The 18,655-nt window shown below is 49.6% G+C and overlaps 1 protein-coding gene across 1 annotated transcript; it reads right to left on the bottom strand.

Moving 5' to 3' along the window:
- Positions 1-1,976: 1,976 nt before the first annotated feature.
- Positions 1,977-9,057, bottom strand: LOC105057133 (ethylene-overproduction protein 1). Its single transcript, XM_010939610.3, has 5 exons — positions 8,912-9,057; positions 6,588-8,661; positions 4,724-5,015; positions 4,314-4,623; positions 1,977-2,652 (listed from the first exon to the last, which is right to left on the bottom strand). Exons 2-5 carry the CDS (start codon positions 8,552-8,554, stop codon positions 2,420-2,422), a joined length of 2,802 nt encoding a protein of 933 aa, XP_010937912.2. The 5' UTR covers positions 8,555-8,661; positions 8,912-9,057; the 3' UTR covers positions 1,977-2,419.
- Positions 9,058-18,655: the final 9,598 nt, after the last annotated feature.

The following is an 18,655-nucleotide window of genomic DNA, read 5'->3' on the forward strand; positions in this document are numbered from 1 at the left end:
GTCTATAGCTTTATTTTTTCGTTTCAAAATTTTGAATGATGAAAATGTCCATGTTCTTTGAAAAAAATTATGACATCCTTTGTATATTATAATATCCTACTTATATTATGACATCATGTGGATAAAAACTATGCATTTTTAGATGTAAGATATCACAATATGGACATAAAATGTCATAATTTTTTTAAAAAATAAAAATATTTTTATTATTCAAAATTTTAAATAAAAAAATAAAATTATAGATATTAAATATATATTAAAAAATAATAACTAAATAGACCGATTGAATAAAATAGTACGTTTGACGTAGGGTTTTCTGCACCGCCCCGCGGTGCACAAAGAATTTCCGAGAGAGGTTTAGGATCAGGGCGTTTCACGTGCATGTGATGTATGATATAATCCTTGTCTGGTAGCCCCTTGCAGCCTTTCACGCCTTGTAGGCATCTTACGTAGCTTGGTGTTGGCACTATTACTTCACAAGGGTTCAGCGATACTAGAATTTAGGCAGTCATACGTACGTATATACATAGATATATCTATATGCACCTATATACATACATACATAATTACATATATACATACAAACGTGTATCCATATGGATATACATACAAAATCACATACATACATGCATTATACATACATACAAAAGCACATAGTATCTATACACATGAGTACATACTCATGTATATCTGCATGCTAAATTAACAGGACATGAATTTAATAAATTTTTTATTTTCAAAAGATATGGAGATGTTTTGATGTTCTACAGGTTTTGGCTTGGTATTTCTCACTGCGTTGTTCCAAATGGAGGGTAGTCATATGTTCTTCAGAAATTTAGCTCATTTTGCCCAAAACTGATGATTAATTTTTTTTATTCCTAATGAATGGTTTTGCTTTCAGATTAAATATTGTTACATATTGAAGCAATCTGAGCATGATTGGGCAACGACAGGTGTACAGATGAACCTCTCTTCCCCATTGTAGTATTGTTTCGGCTTGCAAATGGAAAAATAAGCTGGACCCTCCTGTTCCCCAAAACAACTCAAGTTTCTATTGCAGAATGTACTAAAAAGAAATATTAGAGCCAGTAAAAGATCTTCTCTCTTCGCAGGAATGATGAAGTGTCCATATTCAATTTATGCTTTCCTTTGCCATAGTCATTAGTTTCCTCATAATGTCAGTATTTCAGGGTAGATATATTACCCTATATAAGCCCCAAGTCCTGTACTTGTAGAAATCAGATCTGCAATGAGGTGTTACTAATTCAAAATATCCTTCTCCTGATTATTTTTCATGTGAGTTAGTTTTTCCATCATCACCCTTCCTGTTGAAAATAACCGACAAAATTCTTGATATGTGATGTTGGTTTCATATGGTAAACTTTCTGCAGAAATGCAAATGCTGCTCTTACAACCAGTGCTTGCCTTAGCCATAAATTGGCATGTCCATGAGAAGCTTAGCTTAATTGGCTCCTGATGGATGATGAATTGATGAAGCATGCACAAATGCAGGATAGCTGTGGAATTCTTAATCATGAAATATTTTACTGGATACTGGAGCATCCTTAATCATGAACTATTTGAGCTTCTGCATCTGAAACCAGAGTTAAGAATTCCACTGACAAACCATGCTGTTGCCTTGCCTTGTCACATATCACTCCAGCATGTCTGTGTCGCTAGTCATTATAATAGTCGAAGGAAGGACTGGAAGTAGGAATTTCTTGTAGTCTGGACTTCCAATTTGCCTGCCGCTATATGACCACATAATTTAAAGAATTAGTGGCAAAGCACGTTAGACCTAAGTAGTCCACAACACAGATTCTTCAGGTTCTATGCTGTCACGAAGTTACTGTTAAAATTTTAAAATAGAGTGAGCTTTCTTCACAGAAAGGAAAACCTTCTTGATTCCAACCAAGAGAAATATTAGAAAGGGCTTCTCTGATTCCAAACCAAAGGGTTAAGGGGGACAAAAGAAAAATAAAAATGGTCCTCTCCAATTTATGGGTGCACGGGACCGATAATAATTTTCAGATGACTGTAAACAGACACATGCAAAGGAAAATTATTCATTTGGCCTCTCTTGCTCGTGGAAAATTTGTTTCATCAATCAAGTTTTGAGGAAAAAAACGATCATTGAGAGAATACATAGATGAACCTCAAGAAAAGATCATCAGTTTTGCTGCAGCCGTCAGTCAAATTGACATACACTTTCACAGCACTGGTCTTCCAAACAGTGCGCCCAATGCTGTCTTACCCTCAAAAATTTCACAACTCCTGTATTGATATATACATACTGCTTTCATTGCCTTGGCACTGCTCTTCTTAAGTATCCTTCATCCTTAGCCTCTTTGCTAAGAGCATGCAACTGAAGCCACATTCTCAGCTCTCGAAACTCGAGCACAGGCAACAATGGCACAATCTACTTACTCGGTGGATCAGCTCGTCCGCAAGCTTTGTTGTAGAGATCAACAGTATCACTATGGGTGGGGTCAAGGCAAAGTGCTGCCTCACAATCCCGGATTGTGGCTTCTGCATTCCCCATTGAGTCAAAGAATGCTGCACGGAGGTGTAGAAGCTGGAGGTCTGGCTTGAAAGCTATAGCACATGAGAGCTCAGCAATCGCTTCCTCTTCCTTGTGGTCATCCATCAGAACTGGAGAGGGGGGAATTTATGTCACAGATCCTTCTAAATAGATGTGCAACTTAAAATATATTAAACTAGGTTGAATGCAAAATGCTCATATATGTCCACATAATAAATTTTGTTTAAAGAAGATTCAGATTCCATCAACTTGAATGAGGTTAAGAGCAATTTATGCTTCCCGTGAGACTTCCATGTTTCATTGAGACTGCTGTGAGTCATGCAAGCAAGGCAAAGCCCATGCGTCAATCCCTTGTGCCACACACATGCTGCCACATGCACTGAACTTAGCAGCCCAAACATTTTATGCAGTTTATATATTGCACATGAAATGTAAATTATATGAATAAGAAGTTCATGCATCAAACAGATTATGGAAACTATAGCAAAATAAGTGTCACTAAATTAAACACATAAAAAAACAACAACCAAAAGAAAGTAGAAGCAAAAATTTTGTTTGGTTTGGATGTCTTCTGTCTTGTAGACAGTCTTGGTCTGGCTATTCTAAATTAGTATGACTATTCACTACCAAGGAAATTGAAGAAATGGGGTTGCTAGTTTGCAGTACATCTGCTGCTGTCTATTATTTAACCAGTGGATAAAGTATACCCATAGCCATCAAATGGTTGGAACAAGGCTTGATAGTGCTAGTTTCTTTACCATGGAAGAAATGATGCCAGTAAATGTACGCAAATTGGCATCAGCAGGACGAGCACATCCTTAACTCATCTACATCAGCTACTTAATCAATAGCTGTCCACAATTTCTTTAGATATTGTTACAAGCATTTAAAATAAATTCATGAGATGACAAAAAAAAAAAAAATACTACACATTTCTTTTTGGATGCTTCTGAGATGGTGGGAAGCCATAAAGTTATATAGCATATCAGGACTCTCAAGATGAAAATGAAAGCATTTGGACCAACAACTTGGTCGCTTGCACCAATTAATTTGTCATCCAAAATTGGGACATAGTCACTGCAAACACATGAAGTCACTGCAAACACATGATACTTCACCATGAAGGCAAACTAGTCTGCTAGACATGCAAACAAGCAAAACAATACATCAAAGAGATGAAAGCTCCACATTACCTAGTGTCAGAAACTTCACAGGCTTACTCAATAGAAAAAGTAATTTAAACGAACACCAAGAAGCTTGACTAACGAAGACCATCCATTTCTAGCTAGACTCAGTGAAGGTAAAGGAGCAGAGCAGCATTAAGGATCAATTAGAATAATAGGTTAAACTGAACAATAACTAGCTATCAAAAAGACTTGTATCAGAGATAAAGAAGATGATGATAAACTCATCTAAGATCAAGAGGATGCAAAATGATCTGAAGTGCAGATTAGAAATACAAGGAACACTACAAACAAATTCATGATATATTCCTCGAATGAGGTAATTAGAACATCAAAAATGGCAACAAGTATCGAATACGGCATGATCAAAGACTCAGCAATGTGATTTTAAGTAAGATATTTTCTTCCTGCATTCTGTCTATTTTTCTTTCTTCCATTCAGTAAGACTATTGCATTGGGTACACTTACTTTAAAAAGAAAAAAAGAAAAAAAAAAAAAACTACACCGAGAAATCAAATTAGGAAAATAATTAGCCAAAACAAAAATTCCTTAAGAAAAAGTTTTGAGCACACCAATCAGGAACTCACCTGCAGCCCTGTATCTGTAAGGGTAAGTCCTCATTGGATCTAACCTTGTTGCCATATGAAGATCACTCTTTGCCATGTCACGATCACAATATTCTGAACGTTTTTCATATGCTGATGCACTGTTTTTTGCCTTTTCAATCAGCTTTGTCATCTCATCATAAGCAGCTTTTTTTTGATTCTTGAGGTAACAAACACGTGCCAGACCCTGATGTGCACGTGTGTGCTTTATGTCAAGGGCCTTCAAGTAACATTCTGCAGCTTCATCCAGCATATCACAGTCAACGTATATACTTCCCATATTATTATATGCCTGGAGAAAAGTGGAATTTTATCACAAACATTAATCAATAGAATTTACATGAATGACAGAGCAAATATATTTTCTGAATGGTGTTTAATTTAGTACTTACTTGCCCCTTTCGAAGATTATCAGAAGCACAGCTATTGGCCTGCTCCAGCAGTTGAACAACATATGCTGAAGATGTAGTATCCAGACTTGTATCAGCCAGAGCATAAGCTTTTAGGAAAAATGCTTCAAATGATCTCTGGATGGCAATGGACTCTTCAGCCTTGGCCAATGCTTCTTCACGGTGACCAGTGTCATATAAAATCCATCCTTCATAGACCAGCCTTTCATGCTCATGGGTTGAATGATTTCTGGCCAGCCGCAAACTGTGCATTGCAGCCTTTTGGCAATTTAACCTAAAATAAAAACATATCCAGCATGCTTTTAGTATGCTCTGGGTCCAAGTAATACCATAATTTGTTACTTTTCCTAGTTGACTTTAACACCATTTGGATTTAATAAATTCCTGCAAATGGTTACAATCAAAATCTGGCTTGATGAAGCTGCAGCTCGTAAATAAAACAAAAGAAGTATAATATGGATTATTAATTGGCTATAGTTTTAACAACAAACCTCTCACTATATAAAGTAGACTAAAATTTGGGCAATACTGCCTTTTGTATATACCAGCCTAAAAACTGCATTATAAAGTGCCTATGCAAATTATTTATTGAAATCATGGGAAGCAAATGGCTCCAAACTGGAATCAGGAGGATGGAGATGATCATGCGCTGGAATTCAGAGACAGCCAATGTCAGTAGAAGTTGAGTAAACAAGGAAAAATAATTCAAATGGTAGTGAACTTGTTCTTGGCCTTTTGTGAAGCAAGATCATAGCTCTGACATAAGAATTTGCAGTTTCTTTCTTTATAAATAAGAGGCATCATAATACAGCTAAAGCCATTTTGAGGATATGAAGAAGATGACAATTAGATAAATGCTCATAGATGACATCTTCTTGACAACTTATGGGAGACAATGAATCTGTATGCATTTATGAAGGAAGGCTATTATACCTCAACAGATGAGATTTCTTGAATAATCATATTGACTATTATTGGGTGGAGGATATCTTGAGCAGGATTCATAGCATTTACACAAGGTATCATCATCTTAAGGTTCTGATTTGTGAATGGATCAAGTTATATGTTAATATAATGAAATGTAGAATTGCAATCATTAAGAGAAAATAATTTAAAAGAGCATTCAGAATATAACTTTAAAAACCAGGAAGGATTCTAAAATTCTAAGCAAATGAGAAGACAACATTGACTTTACATTATTAAATAATTCTTCATATTGATGAAAATACTGATTAAAGCCTAAGTTACAATTGCTATAAGCCAACGTCTCTAATTGCTATACCAAGTGTCAGAGAAGTACTTCTCTTGGTAAAGACATTCAGTACAGGGGCAATAACGAGTCTTGGTACCCTATTCATATGATAGGATTCGCCCAAGCATAAGAGGCAAACAAAGTGATAAAAAGATGCACATCTTTCTCAAATGAATCATCTTGAAAATTGGTTCCACCATACCTCATCGACCAGCTCAACCCAATAGACATTTAACATCAGGGATAGGTATATCCTAGTCTTCACCAGTTAGTTCCTTTGTGGAATCCATCTCTATTTACCATTTAGTCAATAGATATTTGTATTACTGACAGCTTCTCTAATACTAACTTAAAACACTCTATCCCAAAGGATCAAATAAAAAATTAAAAGTCTTGGGTAGCAAAGGAAGATTTTGGACAACACAATTCATCGAAACATTAGATTCCTTAATTTTCGCCCAAGTGTCACATGATGTTACATGACATGATTGTGATCATCATCAAACATTCAGCAGCACCTAATTCACAATCATAAAGGATACAAGTGTCAGAAAAAAGGCTTAATTGTAAGCAAATGATCAGAGAGTGCCTTACCTTAATAGGAGAAGAGACTGCCGAAACCGCAAACTGCTGTTGCCAGGCTCTTTTGCCAACATCTGATGAACAACAGCAAGAGAACCAATATCATCCACTGCAGACCACCTGTCATAGAGCCGCATCCAGCACTCCGCCATATCCCACTGCTTCAAGCGCTGCCGGAGAGCCTCAACCAGCTGATCCCCATGTACCTTCCCATGGAACATCATGTAGTTGGGGTCTAATGTCATGAGAGCCCTTATATCCTGCAGTGCCCCCTCGTAGTCCTCGAGTGACAGAAGGAACCATGCCCGGAGCTCAAGGCAGTCGGCGGAGACCTTGAAGGCAAGAATCTTGTTGATCTCCGCAATGGCCGCACCAACCTTGTCATCATCCATCAGTGCAATTGCCCGGTACTTGTAAGGGTAGGAGAGTGTCGGGTCGAGTGCGGTGGCAGTCTTGAGGTCTGCCATCTTCTCCTTCCCAATGCAATACAGCGAGCGCTCCTGGTACATCCATCCGGCGGGCTCATACTCATTGATGAGGCTGTTGGTGAGCTTGTACGCGGTGTACTTGTGGCCCCTCTTGAACTTGGCCCTGGCGACGCCGATGAGGGAGTAGACGTGCCCCTCCTCGGCGGCCTCCTCGAACCACTTCTGGGCGTCCTTGTACTCGCCCCTCTCGAGCATGATGCAGCCCAACTGGTGCAAAGCTAGCTGCTTTTGCCACCCGGGGGCGGCGCATTCGCCCAATCTCTCGAGCAGCATGACGGTGGTGTTGGACTTCATGTCCTCCTCCATGGCGACCTGGCTGAGGAAGTAGTAGAGGACGAAAGAGGAGTGGCCGGCGGCAGCGAGGCGCTCGCGGCCCTCCGGGGTGCAGAGGACGGCGGTGATGTCGGGATCGGCGAGAGACTTGGGAAGGTCGCGGAGGAAGGCCTGGAGGCAGGCGGCAACGAGGAGGTGGGCGATCTCCTCGAGGGCGTAGTCGACAAGGAGGAGGGCGTCGTCGGTGGAGCGGACGAGTGCGGCGAGCTTGGCGTCGCAGGCGGCCTTGAGTCCCTCGCAGCAGAACTTGTTGGAGAAGGCGAGTAGCTCCAGGACGGTGTCGGGGGGGAAGTCGTCGAGGCTGCCGGTGCGGCTGTAGACATCCACGGCCTTCATCCCACGGGTGGAGATGCCGTTGTGGGTGAAGTTGATGCGCTCGCGCTGGGCCTCCGCGAAGCCACCGTAGAGCATCGTGGACAGAGGCTTCGAGAGGGTGGCCACGCGGCACCGCACGCAAGCCACCTCCTCGTCGCCGATGCAGAACCAGACATCGCTTTCTTCCTCGTCGGCGATCGAGTTTTTGACGGCGGCTGCGAGGGAGTGGTGGCGGCAGGGGCAGAGGGAGGCGGGGGGGAGGGGTTCGGAGGAGAGGGCGGCGCGTGGGCACTCGAGAGCGGGGCTGGTGCCGGAGCAGGAGGCAAGTGGGGGAGGAGCGGGGTCGAGCTCGTCCTCGCGGCGCTCGAAGCGGAGCCAGGCGGAGAGGACGAGGCGGTGATGGACGTCGGGGGCGTGGATGCGGGCGGACCGGAGGGAGCGGCGGAGGAGCTTGAGGTCGGCGAGGGGCCGGAGGAGGGAATGCTGCTCGAGGTAGAGGTCGCAGAGGGTGGCGGGGTCGGTGGCGTCAGAGAGGCGGCGAAAGGAGGCGGCGAGGGCGGAGACGGGTTCGACGGGACGGAGGAAGGGGTCGATGGGGGGGTCGATCTGGTTTGCTGAAGGGAGGCCGTAGGGCAGAAGATTCTCGAAGACGAGGGAGGAGGAATGATGGTGGTGGTGGTTCTGCTGGATGGATTTGGATCGGAGGGAGAAGGATGGCCGGAGGTGGTTCTTATCGCCCACGCCACTGCCGGAGGAGGACGGGTTGAGGGCGTATACTTGCGTCCCCTTGCACCCGTCGATCAGCTTTAAACTACGAATGCTGGTCAGGAAATTGTTCTGCATTTTCGCTCCTTCCCCCTCTCTCTGCTTTCCTTCTTCTTCTTTTTTTTCTTTTTTTTTTTTTTTTTCCTTTGTTTTCCTCCTTTCTCCCTTCCTCAAGGCATTGACCACTAGATTTATGAAAAGATAACAAAATAAGGATTAGAGAAGCTTGCAAGCACCGCCAGGGAAGAGAGGGAGGGTAGACAGGGAAATGGGAGAAGGGCGATGGTGATGCAGGCTTGAAAGAGAGGGAATTTTGTTTTTTAATATATATTTTCCGTAATTATTTTGATAGGAAATAGTTTTATAAGAAATTGGAAAGTTAAAATAAATATATATATAAAAAAAAAAAAAAACAAGAGAATGTTGGCCGCCAACCAGATGTAGTTGAGGAGAGGAGGTCGTTGGAACGAAGCTCTTTTCCCCTCTCCTGGTATCCAGAGATCTCTCGCACGAGAGGAATTCCTCTCTATCATCAATGGCTGGAATGGTGGTGGGGTTGGTTCCGTCAGAAGAGGAGGGCCGCGGAAGTCGGGTTGGCTTTCTCTCTCTTCTTAGCTTCCGCATCTGTTCCACGTCCCGAGGAGGAAAGAAATACTATAAATATTAATTAATAGAAGACTATATAAAACGGAAAGTAAAGAAAATGATTGGTGATGAGATCTACAAGGATGCATAAAGTTGTAATGTAATGCCTCCACGTTGGCACAAATTGGAGGTTTCTTTCTGCAGACCCCACCAGGAATAGAGGTACGTGTCGCGCAGTTGTCAATTTCCGTAGACTTTATTTGCCCACGGCAGCCCAGAAGGCCCAGAACCTTGGCCAGACATGATACATTTAACGAGAGATTACGTTGTCGTGGATCGCGGAGAGTATCTCTCGAAACCTCGCTTATCCTGGGGTCGGATATTAAAGCCGGATTAACATGAACATTAATCCATTTTTTTACGATAAATGCACTGCTTTTTATAGAAGTGCTCTTTTAATACGTGTACAAGAAAAGAGCGTGTCATTATGACTTTTCCCTGTCTGTTGACTGCTGCAAATCTATCATAATAATGATTTATTTCGAGGGATGATAAAAGAGAGGAGACTAATGAAACGAATCCAGTACCATCATCCTTTGTCTTATGTTATTATTTCCGCACCTATTTATCAGTTCCCTCTTGAGGGATCGCTAACAAAGATGACAAGAAAGAGCGGCAGATGAGAAGTGCCGATTTTCTACATGATTATGAGAAATAGTTACAAACAAAGATGTGCGACAGATTTCCATTGACTGCGGTATTGAAGCCTGCATCTGATTCACTAGCTGGAGAGTCGGCTGATGGTAACATCGCAAGGCAAATAATGAGGAGACACTGGATGCTCAAAGTGGCTTTAAATAGATTGGCATGCCCGCACAAGTCAATCAAGTGACCTGCTCTAATATATACCGCAGAGCCATTAGACCAGCACAGGGAATGCCAGCGAGAAAAGTCCCAGGCATGGGCCCTCACCTGCTGTTTGTTCGTTTTCTGCCGCCTCCTCATGTTATACTCCTCTGGCTAAGAACCAAGGTTAGTTACCATTGGAGGCATCACATATCATACATCAACTTATGATAAGTGCGATGCAGTGCAAAACGAGCATGACCAGAAGCTGTGATCTTAATCTGATTCAAGATTGGTGAACGCACATGCATTTTATTGATGACCTCCTGTTAGCATCTGTTGGAGGATACCCACCAACCGACCGACTGACGGCCGGGAGGACCGACCGACTGACGTCCCGACCGACCGACTGGCGGCCCGACCGACTGACGGCCCGACCGACTAACGGCCCGACCGATTGGCGGTCGGAGCGACCGATTGGCGGATGCCATCACCGGCTAATTATCGGCTCACGACCGACTGAGGATATGTCGGGCGCACTTTTCCCGACCGACTGAATCCAGAGGTCCGATGGCCGACTCGCGAAGGACTCGCCGACCAACGGAGGGGCCCGACACCACTCAGCTGGCCACCGACTTTGGGTCGGTCGGCTCCTCCAACCGCCGTACAGCCGCCAGACCTTGTCAGCTCTGACAAGCGACATGCGGCACGGCTACCTAGGGGCATTGTCCCGCCAAGGGCATTGTCAACCCTGGTGATTTGACAGCCGCACGGCGACGTGACACTTTCACGGTGACCCTGACAGTCTACAGTGAGTTGACAATTCCTCACTTGTCCGCGCCATTAATGACGGCGCCATACCGTGCTCCACTATATAAACCGGGGAAGGCAACAGTGCAAAGGGATCGATCCGCTCCGTCTCTCCCACTTCTCGACTCCCAAAAATGCAGGCTCGCTCCTCTCTCCCCCTCTCTCTCTCGATCGAGCTCTCTGTCTACATTTCACTGTTGCCCAGTCACCTCTCTGACTTGACCGTCGGAGGGTCCCCGCCGGAGCCGCCTCCGGTCAGAGTGGACTTCTCGTTTTTGCAGGTGCACGCTTTCCGGCGATCGAGCGACGAGGCGATTGGCCGCAACAGATTGGCGCGCCAGGTAGGGGACAGCATGACAAAGACAAGAGCTCAACGATCGAGAATCACTGGGTCGGCAAGGCGCTCTTCCCGTCGGGAAGAGGCCTCCCCGCCACCACCGGCAGCGGAGCCCAGCTCTCCGCGCCCTGCAGTGACCACGGAGGCGCAGATTGTGGCCATCGTACGGCAGATGACCGTACTAACCGACGCAGTCAAAAGCCTCCAGCAGCAACCGACGGCCCGACCGATGCCCTCCAGGAGCAGCCGCCGACGACCGCGCCGATCCCTGTCGCCTCCATGCGAGCGCCCCCAACAGCGCTCCCACGGAGGAGAGGAGGGACAACCATGGCGTGATGACCGACGGTCCCGGTAGCCCTCTCCTTCCCTGCTGGAACGGGCAAGGAAAGAGAAGCGGCCGCGCACACCGTCGGCCTCCCTCTCAGAATCTTCCGGAGACTCCACTCCTGGGGTCTCCCAGCATCGACGAGCGGACGACTACGAGCGCCGGTTCGAGGAAATCGACCGCCGACTCGCCCAGTTGCAGATGGACGGCCAGAAGTCTTCGAACGACGTCGACTTCCAGGCCGCCCAACCTCTCTCCCGACTGGTCCTCGATGAGCCGATTCCCAGTCGGTTCAAAATGCCGCACGTGGAGCCATACGACGGCTCCACCGACCCAGTCGACCACCTCGAGAGCTATAAAGCTCTCATGACGATCCAAGGGGCAACCGACGCTCTTTTTTGCATCGGCTTCCCCGCCACGCTCTGCAAGGCTGCCAGGGCCTGGTACTCCGGTCTCCGATCGGGAAGTATCCACTCCTTCGGGCAACTCGAGCACTCGTTCGTGGCCCATTTCAGCACTAGCCGAAAGCCGTCGCGAACGTCGGACAGCCTTTTCTCCCTCAAGCAGGGGGAAAACGAGACGCTCCGACACTTCGTGGCGCGATTCAACGCGGCCACGCTTGAGGTCCGGGACCTCAACGAAGACATGGCTGTTTCAGCCATGAAGCGGGGCCTGAGGGCGTCTCGATTTACCTATTCTCTGGACAAGACCCTCCCCCGGACATATGCCGAGCTACTGGAGCGCGCATACAAGTATATGCGCGCGGACGAAGGAGCGTCCGACCGACGCTTGGCCGAGCCCAGAGGCCCGAAAGAGAAGCGGAGGAAAGGTCGGGAGCCCGCCGAACCAAGCAGGCCCCCGACCGATAGTCGGATCTTGCCACCCCGACGGATCCAAAAATCACCCCGGCAACAGACTCCGAGGCCGGCACGCCCCAGGTATGACTCCTACACTCCTCTCTCCGCTCTCCGTGCGCAGATCCTGATGGAGATCGAGGGGGAGGAATACCTGCGACGGCCTCCGCCTCTGAAGGCAAAAGGCCTCGACCGTCAGAAGTACTGCCGGTTCCATCGAAGCCACGGCCACGACACCGAGCGGTGCATCCAGTTGAAGGATGAGATTGAAGCTCTCATCCGCCGGGGGTACCTCGGCAAATTCCGGAAGGATCCGCCGACCCAACCAGTTGCCGATCGACGCCCCCAGCCGACTGAAGAGGCGGCGACCAACCAGCCGACGGCCGGAGTCATCAACATGATCTCCAAGCGGCTGGGCCCGGGGACGTCCACGGGAGGGGAGCCGACGAAAAAGCCGTGCCCGGACGACATAATCACCTTTACGGAAGACGACGTTCGGAGCATCCAAACTCCCCACGACGATGCTGTTGTTGTGTCGGCGACAATAGCAAATTATGATGTAAAATGAATTTTTGTTGATAATGGAAGTTCGACAAATATTTTATTTTACTCGACCTTCTACCGAATGCGACTGTCAACTGACCGACTTAAGAGGGTCTCCATGCCCTTGATCGGCTTTGCCGGAGATGCCGTCACGACAGAAGGAGAAATCACCCTGCCCGTGACGGTCGGCACCGAACCACGGCAAAGCACGGTCTCCCTAACTTTCGCGGTCGTCCAAGTTCCTTCGGCCTACAACGTCATACTTGGACGACCCGGACTGAATGCCCTCAAGGCGATTATCTCGACGTACCATCTCCTTGTTCGGTTCCTGACCAAAAACGGAATCGGGAAGATGCGCGGAGATCAACAGCTCGCCCGACGATGCTTCCAAATCTCCGCTCAAAGCGACGAGTCGAGGGGTTCTCTGACGATCGACAAGCTGGACCAGCGGGAGGAGGAAGAACGAGGTTCGCCGGCCGAGCAGCTCGAGGCGATCCCGATAGGAGAAAATCCCGACAGGAAAGTTTGGGTCGGGTCTCAATTGCTCGACACCGAACGACGCCGACTGACGGAGCTGCTGACGGCCAATGCCGACGTATTTGCTTGGTCGGCAGCAGATATGTCGGGCATCCCCCCAGAAATAATAACCCACCGACTCAACATCGACCCGACGATGAGGCCGGTGAGGCAGAAGAAAAGGTCCTTCGCTCCAGAAAGGCAGAGGGCCATCGACGAAGAAGTGGACAAGCTACTCGAAGCAGGCTTCATCCGAGAATCCACGTATCCCGATTGACTCGCCAATATTGTCATGGTCAAAAAAGCCAACGGAAAGTGGAGGATCTGCATCGACTACACCGACCTCAACCGAGCCTGCCCAAAAGATAGCTTCCCACTTCCGAAGATCGACCAGCTGGTGGATGCGACGTCCGGATTTCGACTGCTCAGCTTCATGGATGCCTTCGTCGGGTACAACCAGATCCGGATGGCGCCTGAAGACGAGGAGCACACCGCGTTCGTGACTCCCAAGGGCCTCTACTGTTATCGAGTGATGCCCTTCGGACTGAAGAACGCCGGCGCCACCTACCAGCGACTCGTCAATAAGGTCTTCAAAGACCAGATCGAGCGCAACATGGAGGTATATGTGGACGACATGCTGGTGAAAAGCACGCAGATCCCCGACCATGTTCAGGATCTCGAGGAGACCTTTCGCACCCTTCGACGACACCGAATGAAGCTCAACCCGACCAAGTGTGCTTTTGGGGTGACCTCAGGGAAGTTTCTCGGATTCCTCGTTTCTCAGAGAGGGATCGAGACCAACCCTGAGAAAATAAAGGCAATCCTCGACATGCGTCATCCGAACACCAAGAAGGAGGTCCAACAGCTGAACGGAAGAATTGTCGCTCTTAGCCGATTCATCTCTCGATCAGCTGAAAGGTGCCTCCCGTTCTTCAAAACTCTGTGCCACGCGAATAGTTTTTCTTGGTCGGATGAGTGCCAGCAGGCCTTCGAAGACCTGAAAAAGTACTTGGCTTCCCCGCCGCTGCTCGTAAAGCCGCAGGTCGGGGAAACCTTGTATCTCTACTTGGCCACATCTCTTGAGGCGATCAGCTCGGTGCTCGTCCGAGAAAACGAGTGCCGAACCCATCAGCCTATCTACTACACCAGCAAGGTGCTCCACGGGGCCGAAGCAAGGTACTCGGAGACGGAAAAGATGATTTTCGCCCTGACCGTCTCCGCGCAACGACTCCGTCCATACTTCCAGGCCCACGCCATAGTGGTACTCTCCAACCAGCCCCTGAGGCGATACTGCGCCGACCCGACACGTCTGGACGACTCGCGAAGTGGGCGATGAAGCTTAGCGAGTTCGACATCCAGTACCGACCAAGGCCTGCCCTGAAAGCTCAGGTCTTGGCCGACTTCATCGCCGAATGCCCGACAACCGACCAAGGGTCGGGAGCTGAAGACCCAGGATGAGATGCGGTCTCTGAGCCAGACCCGATCTCCACCTGGGTACTCCACATCGACGGAGCCTCAAACGCTCAGGGAAGCGGGGCCGGGCTCCTACTCACGAATTCGGATGGGGTGGTCACCGAGTACGCCCTCCGGTTCGACTTCAAGGCCTCCAACAATCAAGCCGAATACGAGGCACTCCTTGCTGGCTTGAGGATGGCGAAGGAGCTGGGCATCGACAGCCTCCGGGCATTCTCCGACTCTCAGCTGATCGTGGGGCAGGTCAAGGGCGATTCGAGGTGCGAGATCCGACCATGATCAAGTACCTTCAGAAAGTGAAGGACCTCGTGGCGCGCCTCGAGTATTTCGAAATTTCTCACATCCCTAGGTCGGAGAACGCCCGTGCCGACGCACTCTCCAGATTGGCAACGTCGGCCTACGACTCTTTGGTCGAACGTTCGTGGAGAACCTCCAGCAGCCGAGCATCGATCGGGTCGAAGAAGTACAGCAGCTAACGTCCGAACCAAGTTGGATGGACCTGATCGTCCGGTACCTGACCGACGGGATCAGTCCCGAAGATCCTGCGGAGGCCAAGCGACTCCGATGGTCGGCCTCGCAATATGTGATCATGGACGGCCGACTCTACAAAAGGTCGTTTTCCCTCCCTTTGCTCAGGTGTTTGGGGCCGACCGACGCCGACTACGCTCTCCGAGAGGTTCATGAAGGAATTTGCGGGAACCACTTGGGGGGCAAGTCCCTAGCCTTCAAGGTCCTGCGACAAGGCTACTACTGGCCTACCATGAAGAAGGATGCGGCCGAGTTGGTCCGAAGATGCGAGCCATGTCAAAAATACGCGAACATCCAACACCAATCGGCCAGCCAAATTGCCCCTATTGTCGCCCCATGGCCCTTCGTCCAGTGGGGAGTCGACATTCTCGGTCCATTCCCACCAGCGTCGGGCCAGAGGAAGTTCATCGTTGTCGCCATCGACTACTTCACCAAATGGGTGGAGGCTGAGCCCTGGCGCAGATCACCGAGCGGAAGATGGAGGACTTCATCCAAAAGTCCATCATCTTCAGGTTCGGGTTGCCGCATACGATCATCACTGACAATGGACGGCAATTCGACAACCAGGACTTCAGAGACTTCTGCGCCAGGTTCCACATAAGCACCGACTGACTTCGGTCGGGCACCCCCAGTCCAACGTGAGGTTGAGGTGACCAACCGGACCTTGCTCCATGGACTCAAGACCCGACTGAATGAAGCCAAAGGTCTCTGGGTCGACGAGCTGGGCTCCGTTCTGTGGGCTTACCGAACGACCCCCCGCGTTCCGACCGGGAGTCGCCGTTCAGCTTGGCCTACGGGACAGAGGCTATGATCCCGCTCGAGATTGGCCTGCCATCTTCAAGGGTCGAGCGGTATCAGGAGCCGGACAACTCCGAGGGTCGGAGGGCCGACCTAGACCTCCTCCCCGAACTACGAGACGAGGCTCAAATCCAATGGCTTCATACCGACAGAGGGTCGCCCGGTATTACAATGCCAAGGTCAGACCAAAGCTCTTCAGGCCTGGTGACTTGGTCTTGAGGAAGGCGGAGGTCTCGAAGCCCTTGGATCAGGGGAAGTTGGCTCCAAACTGGGAAGGCCCTACAAGGTTGCAGACACCTACGGGCCGAGAGCCTATCGGCTGGAGACCCTTGAAGGGAAGCCCATTCCCGGACTTGGAATGCCGACAACTTGAAGCTGTATTGCCAGTGAATTTTGTAATTCATAGTCGGAATACAAATTCAGTTTGAAAGTTCGGAGTTTTAACTCTTCGACTAATGATCGGCGCTCGCCAAAGCCCCAACGTATTGACGTGGACCAGCATCCACCTAAAACCAATGACCTCATCATCGGTAACGTATCGACCCTTACAAGGACCGATGCATCTACAATGACGGGAGTCGACACTCCTTCGACAGTCGACGAGACATCGGACCCTTACAAGGACCGATGCATCTACAATGACGGGAGTCGACACTCCTTCGACAGTCGACGAGACATCGGACCCTTACAAGGACCGATGCATCTACAATGAGGGAGCTGGCGCTCCTTCTACGGTCGAACTCTCGGGCCAGGTCATCGGCTAACACGCCGATCGGGCCCCGACCAAGAAAAGGCGAAAGGCCTACGCGACCGACGTCGCGACTCCCGACCGAGCCACGGCCGTCGAAGGATATTCGGCTTACCACCGTCTATCACACGACGCGACCTTAGTCGCATCTACGACTTACCGACCGAGCCACAGTCGGCGGAGGATATGCGGCTTACCACCGTATATCACGAGGCGCGGAGGTGTACCCGACACAAGGGTATCGGGGCCCGACTTATCGTCGCTCCCCCGACTGAATGCGCCGGACGACTTCCGACCGAACAAGTCAGACAGGACCCGACTGCCGAACCGTAGTCACGGTCGGTCGGATCCCGACTCAACGGGCGCCCGACCGAAGATCTCGACCATCAAAGTCCGATCTGAAATCGGGACTTACTCTACCTTCGTGGCTCCCGACTTAACATACGCGCCCGATGATCAGCATTGACTATCAGAAGCCGATCTAAAGGCGGGATCTACCTTACCTTCGGGTCGGCACAAGTTGCCAAACGTCCTAACCGACCTATGGCAGTTAGCGACTTATTTTAAGTTAGCAACTCACATGGGCATGCGACATTACAGACACATTCGACATTACAAACAAAAGGAGAAAGTGAAAAAGTTTCATTCAAAACTGAAAGAGAATTACAAAGTCGGGTCGAAGCCCGATTACAAGTACTTCAGGAAAAAAGAAAAACAAAAACAGAGGTAGTCGGCAGGGCCCGATCATCTGTCTTAGTCGATCTCCTCGACCGACGGAGGATCGGGGATGACCGACGTGTCGGCCATAAGCGGCGCTGGGTCGGCGGCTGAAGGAGGGGCTTCGGTCGGCGAGGGGATATCGGTCGGCGCCACCTGCTCCGGGACGGCTTCCTCCGCCACGACGACGCCTCCCGACGGCTGGTCGGCCATCTCCTCGGTCCTTCCTCCTCGGCTACCGGCGGGACGACGCTGCTGACGTCCAGCTCCGGGTACAAGGCATGGACGGCATCCCGACCGTCCTCGAACCCCACCCGGTACGAGGCGAAGCCCGACTCGAGCATCTCCTCCCGGTATTGGTCGGAGGCCCGGAAGTCTTCCACCGCCCGATCGGCGACTCTTTCGCCGACCTTGCCTCGTCCTCCGCACGGGCGAGCGACTCCCTCGCCGACTCCGCCTCAGCCTTCGCCATTTCGGCGTCGATCTGGGCGATTGATAGCTCCTCTTCGGCTTCGGCGAGCTTCTCCAGGCTGACCCGGAGTTGCTCGCGCTCCCCTTGGAGTTCGGCGGTGGCGCCGTCCCGTTCGTGCCGAAGACGACGCACGGCCCGACCCTTATGTCTGGCCTCCTTCTTGGCCGACCTAAGTTCGGACCCAAGCCGGGAGACCTCGTCTACTAACTTGGCCTCCCGGTCGGCCGATTGCTGAGGTGGTCGGCCAACATCGCCCTCTCGCTTCGGCCGCCGCCGACCTCTCCTTGTAAGCGGCCCGGACGTTGCCGAACCTTCGGTACCCGGCCTCCAGTTCCGACATCTGAAGATCAGCTGCCGATTGAAAAGGCTTCGTCAGGATCACATAACAAGGAAAATTTCTAAGGGAAAGAGAAGATGATGACGAAGCTTACCTCGACCATGGTCGGATAGAACCGCGACAGCATCTCGGTCACCTGCCGAGATCTCAGCGACTCTACGTCGGCTGGGAGGAGGATCCCCTGACACAACCTCCTCGCAAGGTTGTGGTCGGCCAACGCCGACGCTCCTTCGGGGTAATGTGCGCTGGGAGGCACAGAGCGGCTCCCCGATCTTGCCTCCTCCGCGGGT

This window comes from Elaeis guineensis, chromosome 14, assembly GCF_000442705.2.
Source record: "Elaeis guineensis isolate ETL-2024a chromosome 14, EG11, whole genome shotgun sequence".
Taxonomy (NCBI): domain Eukaryota; kingdom Viridiplantae; phylum Streptophyta; class Magnoliopsida; order Arecales; family Arecaceae; genus Elaeis; species Elaeis guineensis.

What these genes read in the sequence shown, in the direction of transcription:
- LOC105057133 (XM_010939610.3), bottom strand. Translation starts at nt 8,554, where the DNA reads ATGCAGAACAATTTCCTGACCAGCATTCGTAGTTTAAAGCTGATCGAC. An exon ending in CAGTCTCTTCTCCTATTAAG is followed by an intron (nt 5,016 to 6,587) that starts GTAAGGCACTCT and finishes TTTTTATTTTAG; the next exon opens with GTTAAATTGCCAAAAGGCTG. An exon ending in ATAATCTTCGAAAGGGGCAA is followed by an intron (nt 4,624 to 4,723) that starts GTAAGTACTAAA and finishes ACTTTTCTCCAG; the next exon opens with GCATATAATAATATGGGAAG.